Here is a 15,417-nt window from a genome sequence, read left to right on the forward strand (position 1 = left end):
AATATTGATATTTACAAGAAATGAAAGAATACAATCTGGCCTGGAAACACTTTATCACATAATCAGTCCCGATCTACTATTGTGTATGTGTGTCATTGTGTGTCAGCAAATATCGATAAAAATGAAAATGATAAAAATGATTTTAATTTTACTTTGAATTTATTTTGGCCTTTTATTTCGGATTATTAGTATACTAGCTTTATACCGTTTTTCCTCATTATAATATCGAACCTATTCCAAATATTTCAGGTGTTGGTTTTTAACGACCATTTATAAAAAAGAGAAAATAACAATGAATTTGATATTCAAATGATATGATCGCGTCGCTTGCTTTTTGTAGAGATCTAGGATCTAGATTTGAAACGTCGTTTTTTGTAGAGTTAGAGTCGGTCAAAATAGTCGTAAATGGTATCAAGTTCATGAACTACATTTGATACCGGCGAAGGATTTACTTAGCAGGCGTAAGAGTAGTAAACAAAAAGGAATAGAATAGCTATTGTTTTAATTCAATGATATGTTTTTTTCTTGTGAATTTAACTCGAGACTACCAAGAATGGACCGTGATTGTTAATGTGTCTGTCTAGTTGCAATTGCATCTCGATACACGCATACATCGATAAAAGACAAAATTCATTTTTTGGCATCAATTTCCATAGCAGATTCAAAATACAATAAACTCATTTATTTTCATGGTGTCTCTTTACATGGCTTCGTGTCGGACATTTTCGCAACAATTACATTTCGTAGTTATACTAACAAGTTTCCTTTGTACATGTAGCTGACAATTTTTTCGCGACGATTTGTTTTCGGAATTTTTTATTGTTCGCGTCATCCGCGAAATTTATAAGCCCGCGTTATTAAGTCGATTTTCAGAGGTTGAATCAGGAATATCGCTGGAAAATGGTTCTTAACTCTTTTGCATGGGCCTCTACAAAAATTTCTGGTTTCTGAACTAATCACGTCGAATGATAGATTGATGTGACCTATATCTAGCTTAATATTACATGAAATTGTCTGAAAGAGTATTAAGTGATTTTGTAAATACATAATATCGGGTGCGTGGGATGTCTAACTGTTGAGCACACATGGCCTGGACGATGTAGCGGTCTGTACTTCAGCGGTGGTCATATACTGGGAGAGAATCCACGCGAAGGTCATTCAGCTTTGTGGTTTGACCTGACCATATTGACCAAATGCTGTATAATCAATGACTTCCGGTCATCGGAGTGTCCTGTTCTCCGACGGATTACGTCCAAGCTCTAGTGCTAAACCGGGAGTCAAATGGAATTTGTAAAGATCGCCTATCCAAGGAAACTCCTCTAATTAAAGCGTACTTTACCGTGAAGGCTTATAATATGATTATTCCTACATATGTAATATCTCCTTACCTCGGTACCAACATCCTCCCTTTGCCTATATATAGACATAATCCATCGCAACAAGTACCAGGATTTCTTTGTTAGCTTCCCTGACAAAAACACAAGCTCATCGTATCCTTATAAATTGTTTTTTTTATTGAATTGGAAAGGAAATACAAAATACCTCAATACTGGTATGGATATCATAAAACAAGCTTTGTTTTGGTCAAATTTAAAAAGCACTATAAATATTATTTATTTTATAAATTTTTACCGTTAAGCTGACTATGCTTCGTTACATGATAAAAACGTTAATAGCGGAAATTCAGTGATGTTGTTTGTCTGTGTAAAACTATATCAATTTGTCTATTTTATTTGTTTGCATCCGATTTCGGTACCAAAATAAACTTCAATTACATAATAATTTGTAATGTTTGCGCAATAGTTGTGTAGCTTTCTCTATATTTATTTTAGAATAATTTTTAAAGCTGAAAGCATTTGAAAATTTTAAGCAATAAGTGAAAACAAATATAAATGGCTGACAACGCTTTCGAAAATAAAAAATAAAGTTAAAAATAATTTAACTGTCTGCACATCAATATCAGTGGACTACGATGAAGCTACAACAACCAAAAAAAAATGGAAGACTCCATATGTAAAACTGTTTACTATGGTGGTTCAAATCGCTACGACGCCCGGCAAGACGACCGGAGTCATTCAAATTAACATTTGATTCATATTTATATTGTACATGACTAAAATAGAATTACTGGTAAGCGAATAACTTGCAACTCTACTAATTTGTAAAATTTGTTTTACATTTACAATTAAAAAAATCAATAAACATTTCGGTTAAGATAATTATATACCTACTTAAAACAATATATAAAAATTGTATTAAAACAATATTTTCATACAAAATGATTTTACTGTACATTATTAACTTGTTCAAGTGTTTCATGATTTGCTATATTTTCGCTTTAATATCGATTGATAAAAATCGATTCGCTTGAACGATAAATGACTAAAAATCAATCTAAAGTCTAAATACATACCGTAACAATAAGTTACAAAACGTCCCGAATGGAGTTTTATCAACAAGCGAGCGATCCGAACGTAAGATCAATCCCATGAACCTCTATATTGTATCAGCAATTACCGGCTATTTTATACAGGTATACAACAACAAGCGTTTTATTATTTCTACCTGTTAAAATATTTATCCTCCTGGTAACTTCCTGAACGATCAAAGCGACACTTGAAGCCGAGCTATATCGATGCTGATACATGTTTAAATAGTATACTTTGCTCTATAGACCATGTTTAACTCACCTGAGAGTACTAAACTCAGAAGATCGATTCTAGATCAGTTCTTTTGAAGCTATAGATTTTATACTTTAAGTGTACCAATTTTTGCGCCTTCTAAAAACTTTAATCTTATGCCTTACGATTCTATTTATTTTCATGGTAATTCAATCTCGCGATTTGCAAACAATTTTACTGCAACGCGCGACTTCGCGGGTATGAAGGTATTATTTTTCGCAAAATTATTATATCTGCGATATACGCAAAATTCAATCGTGCGCAAAAATGAGTTGTTTGTTAGTAAATAGATACCATGTCATTTTCAGTAAGTAAAACAAAATTTGTCAAAAATATCCTGTAAATCTATCTTAGAGAAAAAAATCTAATAACGTTATCCAGCTGTTTTTTTTTCGAAATTTACTTAAAATGTGAAATTATTCGTTATTTTGTGATTTGACTGATGCAAAGGTTATGTAATTCAATGAAGCTTTGTCTTATGGTATCTGTGTTGGTCTTAATGCAAATCTGTACCTTGTTTATCTCATGGACCCTTGTTTAAAACGACGCTGCATTTAGTTTCCATATAGTAATTGAACAAATTACGTCTATGGCTTTATAACCTTAGAAAATAATGGCTTACTGTTACATATAACGCTGTAATATTTATTACTATATCATAATCAACAAATTATATTAAATCACTAATTCTAAACATTTTTCCACCATTGTCATTATAAATACACAGTAGTTAGCTAACAGTTACCCAAACAGCAAAGTAGAGAAACAATCCGACATTGTTTACATATTTCTTACACGGACCAGTATGAATTTGGCTGGTGCTTTAATTCTATAAAAGGCTATCGATATAAATGTAATTGTTTTATGATTAATATGTATATGTCTTTCAGTATGTTTTTCGTCTGTCTTAATTACCTATGCTCATCTACAATATTTGTTCTTACCAATGTCCTTCCTTTTGCGACAGTATAAACATGGCTGGTTTCAGAACATTAAACTGGAATGATCTGCGTTATGTTGTCAATATCAACATTCATTAAGAAGTATTCGCAAATTTAAACTTAAATATATGATTTAAAACATATATTTGTATAATAGTCTGTTATATCATTAGGATCTTCAACTGTATTAAGTTTAGTTATTTGTTCATGCTTGGGCTTTAAAAAAAATAATATTCTTTTCATAAGACGCTTAAACTATACCGATATATCCAATTTTGTTTTGCACATGAATTTGAACTACTGGACACAACTAAGCGAATTATTGCACATACCCCGCATCACCATCTATCGATACAGTATTGAGATTAACTATATATACAATGGATCGTGGACAGCTTGGCCTCCGGGCTTTAGTTTCCCAACAGTGGCGAAACATACAGAGATTAAATCATTATGAAATTGGCTGCTGAAACATTCTCCTATAAATAGATGTCGCTAGTTGTCAACAAAAGAAAGAACGCGCGACGTAACTGGGTTTAAGACAAACACACTCAGCAGTCCCTACCAAACCTGCTGTACATGTCTAACCTTTATCAATACATGTTCAATAAACTTAAATATCTATAAAAACAAACACACTATCCAACCCGTTAGTGTATGCATCGTCCCAAGCGCTTTTATCACACTGATCGATAACTCGGCCTAGTGGTGCGTTGGGGTCTCACTGTTCACGCTAATACAAGAGTGTATCATTAGTGGATCATTAAAATATAATGTCGCTGTATTCCTTCATAGGCCTGTTGTTGATCATCCGGGTTCTTTGAATCCATGCAAGGCCGCTTAGTGATGTGATAATCTTTATTACTGAAGTAACTCCAGATTGTAAAAATTGGAGCGCGCGCCATTCCGTACGTCCGTAGCTGGAGTGTACAGTGGGACCGACTACTACTATACCAAAAACTAGAGGACAGTATTCCAGGAAGGCTTCGGTGAGCATTGACATTTGTTTCTGGACGTAGTTTCGGTGTTTCAGCGAATGGGGGAGAATACGAGCCGTAGTACTATGCCCCAGCATTACAAGGTGTTTTCAAGTGTCAACATCGTCTGCTAAAGACTGTCGCCTGTACCACTCAGCTCTACGCGCCAATATTTGGCATTCTAGATGCAAGTTTGAGTTTAGTTGGATTTTTACTTTGAATGGATTTGAATGAAAATTCTCCCTTATTGGAGGGTTCACAAGAAATCGTCGAGGAGGTTACCAGAACAAGATATGCATGACTACTCAAAGTAAGAAGTGCTTTATAAAGTTTATACATTAGTATATGTTTATATCATGAAACTCTGTTCATAGATTCCTGTTTCTGATATTGAATGATTCGAATCCCACGGGAAATCACACCGCTATCGCTATGCATAGCCGAGTTAATAATTACACAAAGAAATCATTATATTTACACATATAGTTATGAATTCCCATGGAGACGCTATCGGGCCATTCCAATGCTGTATAGATATAGTACATTGTCCCAGTGCCCTTAAATAACACAGGAGCAATTCCTGGAATATACAGAATATGTTGAACTAACGTATCGTAGAACATCCGAGAAAACTCGAGATTTTTTTCCTAGAGGGAGGGGGACGGTGGATGATGTCGTTCTGGACAGCGGCGCCATCTCTCAGTCTGTAGACATTTTTTTGTCGATAAAAGCTCCAATAATAAGTCTCCTTTATTGAAGTCCATGGACATTCAATTATTTCTTCCTTATCTGTCTAGCTAGCTGTCTGCATTTTCGTTATCTTTGTTTTTCTATCCTCCTATTATTTATTCATTTATTACAAAGAATGATGTAAAGGGAAAGAAACAGTTACTTGATAAGTCTAACAAACGAAGACTTCTGTTGTTAAAAATGTCTTTTGTGTATTATTTCAAGTTACCATTATATGGTTATTTTACTATCTGAAGGTGGTCGGCATACAACCAAACGATACGGTTGCTACTTAGAATGATCACCTTAATAAAAAAGAAACATCGACGTATATATCCTGACATATAATTTACATAAGCATAGTCTGTTGTTCAATCCCATTTCAATATATCTTAAGATAAAATTTCGTTGAAATTGATTTTTGAATAGAAATTGACAGCTCTATATAGTAAGTAAAATGTGACTTCGTTTAATATTGAAATCTGATTCTAATCAAAGCTTTGTCTCATTAGTGTTCAGATTGGGTCGGTTGAGATCAAGTGTATTTTAGTATTTAATGTCAGTTGGGAATTAACGTGCAATATATCTTCGTCAAAATTTAAAAAGAGCTATATACACATATATATATACCATATGAAAATATCAATATCACTTTCATTTTTTCTCAAGCTTTGTGTTAAATAACGATTGTAAGTTTCTCGTTTTATACAGTTTTCTGAGAAACATTTACATAATACTGATTTCCTGCAACTGGGCTGGTCAATGAACGAAGACAAACTTTCAGCAGAATTAGCCAGTACACTGTGATTTAACGTATATGATATAACTTAAGGATACTAAACTTATTTGCATTTAAGTGCTCTTATTTTACTTGATATAAGGTTGATTTGTGTTCACGATTAAGGATATTGCAAATAAGACTAGTAAAATATATCCCACTTTTGATATAACAGTATGTACTGTAGTATCCATGTGAGGCATATTATACTTATACTAACTAGGGTGTTCAACATTGGTTTTTGCTGCTTGGTTGACCATATAACTTTCAACATCTTTTGAAGTAGTAATCACTTTGTGGCTTGTACATGGAAAAGAAAGATTAGCATTCCCTGCTCACAACACATTCCTATAATTATTTCCTCACAATCACATCTCTAGAAAAACTAAATCCAAGTAACAACATACTGCTTGTTGTGGAATACACTGCACTTCACACATTTTCCAATTTAAATTGCGTTTTCTACATTACATAACTTGCTATATTTTGGCATAGGTAAAATAATGAAACTTGGCTTGCGATAATTAGTTTCCGGTTCGCCAACCTATAGAAACAGCAAAAACTTAAAAGACATATGGAGTGGTGCAGAATTCATCCTGAAAACTGTGAATATTGACAGTGGGAGCATTGTCGTTATATTTGTAGAATTTCTGGAAAGAAATGTTCTTTTGTTGTCCCATGGCTATCGGGATATCAACATGGAAAATTTGGACTGTTGTCAGCACTTTTGCTGCTGATAAATGGATGTTTTGATTATTTTTGTCACATATTTTAGAGTTTACCATTAGTGAATTTTACTCTTCATTATCGACTTGGATATCTTCTGAATAACACTTCGAAGGGCAAATTTGAAATTCTCGAAGTCTAAGACCGAAAAAGGTTCCTGGAGAATTAAAGGAAAATATGAGCTGGACTTTCATATAACAAAATTGTGGTGATATGCTCAGCACAACAAATGCCAATTATATATAGGACCTTACATGAGTGTTCATTTCATATGAGATTTTATGAAATGAGTCAAAGAAGTTTTCATTTTTGCGAGCCATGGCGAGCAAAAATTAAACTTCGAGACGAGTTTCATAAAACCTCATATGAAATGAACAATATATTTCAGATACTTTTATCACATATCAACAAATACCTACATAACAAAGAATTTAACGTCAAAATGTATTTCGAAAATCAGCAGAGATCATTGTGTCTTGCCGTCCTCGTAATCCTCACAATGAATTCTCCGCCAATGAAAATCGCTCCAGGTCATATTACACTAGTGACATATGCAAAAATATTACACGGGCGACACCACTGGATATCAGGCGGATTATGTAATAAATTTATATAAATATATATCAAAGTGTAACTGTACTTTTGCTGCAGAACCATCACTGTACACAATTCTTAGAATCGGAACCATATAGTGTATTACAGCTTAGGTGGACGGATGTTAAACTGATTAAATATGACATGGCTTGCTGACATAATCATCTTTTATTAATAATAAACTCACTTATAATGCGATCAAGATGTCATTTGTTACAAATCGCAAAAGATTTTTTAGGATTGATGTTCCGTTTTGACAAAGGCGACACAAAGAGGTCATAGTATATATCTGTCTATTGTTTGCTTGATAGAGAATACGATATCGATCTACCATCAATTATACCAGACGGTTCATTATGATTGTAACATTAAAACTCATGGCAAGCATAACCGTTCAATATTCCATTATATTTATCGTTTGATATACATTATCCATAATGACAATTCCTTTGTGAAAAAAGGATTCGTGTAATCGGGGACTATTACCGGTTGACATGACATGTTGTCAAAACTACAATATACCAGACGAGTAATTTATGATGCTGAACTGAGTATAGCATTCAGGTTATCATTGTTTATTAATAAATGGTCTTATATATTTTTTAAGCACACCAACTTACCCAACATAATTATATTTTCTTTTTATGTATTAGCTGTTCGTATAGTAATATTTTAATTAAGGATGCTACATTAAGAATGGTTATTTTTAGCCAATCAAAACAGGAACAAATGAATAAGTATTTTTCTTCAGTAATACAAGTTACTTTTTTACACTATTAGCGTTATTGAAATGTTTGATCTTCTTCTTTTACTTCAACACAAAAGTAATCAAAATAATTAATTGCATCCCAAAATAAATCCATGACACTTTGTTCTATATTTATATGGAATGAGTTAGTGATTGCACAAAAAGTTCAATTATTTCATGTAATTGTGTGTTCAGTAGAAATACATATATGAGTAAAGCATCAATTATTGTTTAAATGATAAATGTTATGTATGTTCTGTCTGCGCTGAGCATCTTTAATATTTTTGTTAATTAGATTATATAAGATCAAAGTAAAATAAAAAGGAATTTATTTTGGGTTTATCTCACAAAGGTCTTGTTTCTGAATATTTAGAAACCACAAAAACTCATATACATATAATGTATATATTTATTGTAATAAATAACCAAACACATCTTATATTTGGAAGCATTTACATGTATAAGAACAATTTGAGGTAATCAAACCGCAACATTAAAATGCAAGTGAACAATACACACACCGTACCCAGTTGTATACGGTGAGTTTAGTTGAATGAGTACATACAGTGTACCGCTTGTTATGGTGATAAACAAAGAGAAAGTAAATAGTCTTTCATAAAATAACAATTGTTGACTAAAAAATGATAAAATGTTATCTGTCAATAAGGGTTACCAAAGTGTGTGTCAAAATCTTACAGTGTGATGCCATTCCTCTGTCATGGATTTGAATGTCTGTACTTTACATGTGAATAATATGTTTCCTTGTATTGAAATTTCTACAATGAAACCATCTGTTAAAAGGGGAAACGTCATCTCACAAGGAAACCTTATTCCTGAGAGCATAACTCTTGAAAATGAAGCAGAAGGATATCAAATTAAAAACTTGTACAGTGCATCATTTTGTCATAGCCTTGTCCGATATTTTTGGATTTTGATCTGTTCAAACATTTGTTGAGAAGAAAAAGAAAGAAAGACATTGATCTCTAAGCACATATGACTGGTTACGTTGTCTAGATTAAACTCCATGTCATATCGTTAAGGTTTCAGATCCTGTTTACACCAGGGATATTCTGTATGCCTATATATCTCTTCTTAGTTGTACTTTAAATAACATAATTGATAAAAAGTGTGTATGCATCGGGCATAACCTTAGGTAATACTGCTGATTCGAAGATTGTTGTGTGGTGTGCAGATTTTGACAAGATATGTAAAACATTGTACATTGTCCAGGGTTCGTTACATATTTCTGTCACCAAATAATCTTGCTACTATGTTTATTAGCGTCTTTGCTTTATAATTATAAGGAGCGCTTGTTTTACCGGATTCGACTTTATAAAAAAACATGCACATCTAGTCCTTTTTGACATTCTCATGCAAATGAAGATTTAAGATTATATTTTATCTTTTCGATTCGCTAACCTTTTAAAGGTCGTAAGGCTCACCTGTGGAAACAAGGAAGCTGCTCTAAAATGGACATAGAATACACATTTACATGGAACAAGGAATGGAACAATAGTCCATTATGTTATCTTTATTAGGCCAAAACAGACCGAACCGACCTTTTGTGTCCATATTTCTATTGTGACGAAGTATAGATTGTGCATACGATGTATGTAGTTTTACTAAATATACAAAATACATCAAATATTGTGTAGTTTTTGGTTTTTGATTTTTTTCAGTGATGATATGGACTAGGATATGGAAATTGGATTCAATGAAACGTGTTTATACTTTAAAACCACTGATTTAAATAATATAAGATTATTTGTTTTTCAAAATATAAAGGAAAAGATGACACGTAAAGGGATAATGTCATAGAAAATCAATGCAAATTTAATTTGTATTCTTACAATTTCTTTTACTTAGAATATGATTTTATATAATGTTTTTTTTGGGTTTGATATCGATGTATCGCAGAATTATAAGGCGCACTAGATTTCTCAGCATAGTATAGCGTCAGAAAGAAATGCGAAGAAAGTGCAAAATTTTCTCCCCCGGAAATTAAATCATACCACCCCAATCCCCCCTGCGTATTTTATTCACATGCGTCTATCCCCTTTATCTAACATGCAATTTACTATAAATTATATGTATACTAAATGGTAAATAAATAAAAATATAAATATATATATATATATATACCCCGCAAGTTAATATGAATAAGGACACCGCGAAATTAACTTTCCGCGAGATCAGAATAACCAGACAGCGGTATAGTCGGAAGTTATTAATCCCGTTTGTCTAATATAAAGAGAAAGCCTTAGATTCCCCTGCATGCTTCGGCCTGTTTATCATTGCCCCACATGTTCTCTGAATGCTCTGTACGAACCTGAACGTTTATTGAGTAAATACGTATGGCAAATGTGAAGATAAATGTGTGATCAATATTCCTGTGGAACAGTTATGGTGTACAGTCGAGGTCCGCTTTGTTAGTCTTCAACAGACGAGAAATCCTAGCTACATACATTGTATCTATGCCTTTTGTCCAGAACATAGCCTCCTCCCTACAAATAAACAAAACATAATTAAAGGCATTCTCGCGTCTAATCAATATACATTGATTGACATTTGATGAGGTAAATATTTGAACGTATTGACCTAAATACTATGTTAATCTTAGATATCCAAACGTTGGTGCCCTTTTACAGAAGAAAACACACACGCAAGGGAATTTGAAATTCAGTTAACTAAAAATTGCCCTTTTGCACGAAGTATTGCTATTCAAGATCATATCCACTGTAAAATATTTCTTGGAAAGTACAAATTACAAACTGATCTATTCCCAAAAAATCCGGTCATCTGTACATGTAGACATGGTGTATGGACAAAAACTGGAAAGCTACGGAATATGACCGAGTATGGCGCTTTATTGAAAGTACTTTTGAAATTAATATGTACTTTGTACTTGTGCAATGCTTGTTAGATATATTGGTATTGCAAATGTAGACCAATGTCTTCGGGTTGCAATGATCAGAAATGAACTATATCATCAAATACTTATTGTATTCATTTTAACACTATTCATTATGATTAACATAAGTGTTATTTGTAGATATAAATAAGACATTTATAGTGATTTTCAAGCAAATACATCTATAATGGTGCCTCGTGAATCCAGACACATCCATTTTTATATCAAACTAGTTAAAGAAGCGACTGGCGTAGGCTGACTATCTCCCCTCGGTCGCTCCGGTTGAAATTTGATGGTGCATTTATACATAGAGATTTGAAAATGTGACAAGAAAATGAGGATACCGGATTAATGTAAAAACTGGGCTAATGGAAACCAGATTAATGGAAAACTGGGTTAATAGAAACCGGATTAATGGAAACTGGGTTAATGGATACCGGATTAATGGAAACTGGGTTAATGAAAACCGGATTAATGGAAACTGGGTTAATGGAAACCGGATTAATGGAAACCGTATTAACCAGTTTCAACTGTATTGTGTTTGTTCACTATTAAAGGGTTATTTGCATCGAGAAATAGTATCAATTGTGACGTCATTATATTAAAGTTAAAATACATCGTTATCTCTGGAAACTCTTTAACTCCATAATATGCCGGAATATTATGTAAGACAAAGTCTACATGGATGTATAACTTTTTATATCTTTTATTCGATCAGAGCATTGAAAGTCACTGTTCGGAGGTAAAATATATGTGTGTAACATATACGATTTTTTTTTCAATTCATATGATTTTCTAGCGTGCTAGAGAGTTACTGATATCCTAGTATAGAAATTCTGCCATCATGGTAATAATATTCATGCTCTGTCTTTCCGATGAGATCTGGATTCATAAGACTCATTTGAGCTGAAGTAGACGGCTTGCTGGTGTGAATCAAAACTTCTTATGCACGGGGAACAGACAATATGGTGAAAAACAGATCCCAAGTGTCGCCTTATATTAATCGCCTGAATAATGATGTTGCATGTATTTACAACGTAAAACAGTTCACGCCTCTGAATTTTAGCGTACGCAGATATGGTAAATGCTAGATGCAGCCCCAGTTAACGGTCTTATCATAGCTGCATCCGTTCAGCCACAGAAGCCACTGCCCCTCCCGGGAGATAATGAACATGTATTTGCATGTAATTTCCCTTCATTAGTTTCTAGTGTAAACTGGTCCCTCGGGAATATTCGGCTTTAAAACCATTACGACATTAAAGACTATATCATGGACTAAATTAGTTGGCGCTTAACTGTGATAGGATCTATGTCTGCACACTATGTGTTGTTCATTTTGAGTTTATAGGCCACTTACTTTCATTTTCAGTATGAGAGTTTATAGGCTGATGAATTTCATTTTGAGTATAAGAGTTTATAGGCTGATGACTTTCGTTTTGAGTACGACAGTTTATAGGCCGATGACTTTCGTTTTGAGAACGACAGTTTATAGGCCGATGACTTTCGTTTTAAGTATGAGAGTTTATAGGATGATGACTTTCGTTTTGAGTACGAGAGTTTATAGGCCGATGACTTTCATTTTGAGTACGACAGTTTATAGGCCGATGACTTTCATTTTGAGTACGACAGTTTATAGGCCGATGACTTTCGTTTTGAGTATGAGAGTTTATAGGCTGATGACTGTCATTTTGAGTACGACAGTTTATAGGCGACAAAAAACCGTAGACTCACTGGAAGTTACTGTACTAAAGCATGCATTTCAGCCCTGATGTATTGTTTTATTACTCACTACATATATTTACAAAAAAGAAAATCATTAAACATAAGCATGCTTATTATATAAAAGGAATTGAATGACTTATACCTGCATTATATCCTAAATGGTTTCCTAGAAACTTGAATGGCCAATAGCAACACAATTTAACCTGTGTATAAATACCACTTGGCTAAAACTATATATATATATATAATATATCTGTAAATAATACAGTTGCGATATCTCAAGTTAATTTCGAATTCCTGGAATGATTTATGTTGATTTAAAATAATAGGATATTTATAGGATGTATGTGTTGATGTAAATAGTTATTCCTTACTGGGCATATCAACTATGGATGCTTAATATGCTTTCAAAGACCTTTCTAATAGTACAACATGCTATAATTGAGTTTCAATTATTAAAGACAATCGCTCGATGTTTGCCTTAATAGCTACCTATCCCAAAAAGGTATACGCTATTGCGAGATGTTGGCGTGAAATTGAACATACACAATACAAAGTGCGAGCAGGTAATTCAATTGTGCTATACGTGTGCAATTCAGAACTGCTTGCTGGTGCATTCTTTGCTCGCCTCAATGCATCTGTCTTTGTTAGAGAAACTGAGAAACAAATAATTATGTTTGTTTCTTTTCAAAATATTTTTATTTTTCATTTGATGCATGAATGTCATATATGAACCTGGCATTTACAAAGTGCAGCAAGGAATTTCCCATACATACTTTAGCATATTTAACCCATATAATATTGATAATACTTCATATCACTTATGTCTATCATGTTTATATATAATTTCAAAATATCTTTTGAACGAAATTATCTTTAATAAGTTCAATACCGAAACTCAAAACATACGTAATTTAATAACCAAAGTTAGCATTTTGCTAAATGATAAAAGGACGGGAATCTACACAGAAAACAATTACATCCACTCAGAGACATCGTTGAGTCTGACTGCGGTGCTATGATTTGCTATTTCCGGCTTTCGTAGTGACAGCCACTTTGCCCTGTGCCAATGTTGATTTGTATTATTTATGCTGTAGATGCATTTCCGTGAAAACCGCCGCCAGAAAAGTGAATATGGCGCTGCAAAGAAGAGAAAATGTGTGAACCTGATGCAATTGTATATAAACTCTCCTAGTATGTGTCACGACACGAAACTAACCCAAAACAACTCTAAAACTCATGTAACATTTGTGTTAAAGTAGATCTTGTGCTTATCTCTGAGTGTTTAAACAATTCTTATATATCATTGGAAAATTTCATATTGATCAATAATTAGATTCTTTTATCTATGTATAATTCTTAAGACGAGTCCGAAACACCTATTTTCAAATTCTGATGAATCTCCAGACAGGAGAAAGAAAGATAACGGGTTCTCACAATTTTGATGAGTTCCAAAGAAAAATTATAAGTCCAGGACTCGTTAAGTCCAGCCATACATATGTATTTATCAATGGTATTGTTTTCAATAACAACACAAAATAAACACAAACACTTGCTACTTACACACAGATTTTCTATTGTAAACTTACCATATGTATAGAAATTACACGCTGGCCATCGTAAAAGATAACTTAGACAAGTTTATTTTTGTGGTTTGTTCCCTGAAACAGTTACCTTTTGTTATGCAAAGGGTTATTGATATCTTCATCTTTGAATATCATAGATGTGAAGTTTATTATAAAGAACATACCCCACACACATTTTCAGCTTCAAAAATCCAAAAATATTTAAAGATGCAATTTTGACTTTAATTTCATCACACTAAAGGTACTACTTTACCTATACTCCAATCAGCAGATATATTGAAATGCATCATCTTTATTATAGGAAAAATGCATATCTTTAAATGATTTTCAATATATCTAGTTGCATATTAAGTTCATGTGAGACCAAGAGTATGGTATCCAATTTGATTGCAGTACCAAGCTAGGCTTTGCGTCATTCACGTGACGTCAGCCCCCTTTGGGTCAGTGAGTACAATTTCATAATCCCATTATTAATGCTCCGACACACATGTATATGTATCATGTCGTCCAGCTCGTGTTTGTAATTGAAACTGTAATATAGAAATTGTAACTGATATAGACATGTATACAATATCAAAGGTTGCTAATAATTAAATCGATATTCCTAACACATCATAAGCTGTACTGATTCATCTACGGGCCTGTATTCATTACAGTTATTTATACTGATGTCGATCCCATTACCACATGTATAATCCTGTCTTTGAATATTAAAGAGTTACCTCCCTTGCAGGCCAATCCATTATGACGTCATTATTTTTTGAGTGAAACTTACTTCGTGTTTATTGAAAAGTATGATTTTACATTCGCAATGCTATTGGGAATGAAGTTTGTTTATTTATATTTATGCTGATTTACTTTTACAATTTACTTGTGATCCCATAATTTACGAAATCAAACGCACGTAGATTTTTTTGTCCATTTCATTGAATGATATCATCTATAAGGTCAAGACGTTTAGGTTTGCGGACTGTGACTTCAAAGTGACATTAAAATGCATACAATCCTTCCATTGAAGAAATCG

The 15,417-nt window shown here is 33.2% G+C and overlaps 1 protein-coding gene across 1 annotated transcript in view; it reads left to right on the plus strand.

The window, feature by feature from the left end:
* The first annotated feature begins 4,379 nt into the window (after window positions 1-4,379).
* LOC138310501 (innexin unc-9-like) overlaps window positions 4,380-15,417 on the plus strand; it is a 128,901-nt gene continuing 117,863 nt past the window's right edge. Inside the window, exon 1 of the mRNA XM_069251749.1 lies at window positions 4,380-4,909. Coding sequence (XP_069107850.1) covers window positions 4,830-4,909 — 80 coding nt within the window. The 5' untranslated portion in view covers window positions 4,380-4,829. The remainder of the gene's footprint in view (window positions 4,910-15,417) is intronic.

The sequence above is a fragment of the Argopecten irradians genome, chromosome 16 (assembly GCF_041381155.1).
Source record: "Argopecten irradians isolate NY chromosome 16, Ai_NY, whole genome shotgun sequence".
In the NCBI taxonomy this organism is placed as follows: domain Eukaryota; kingdom Metazoa; phylum Mollusca; class Bivalvia; order Pectinida; family Pectinidae; genus Argopecten; species Argopecten irradians.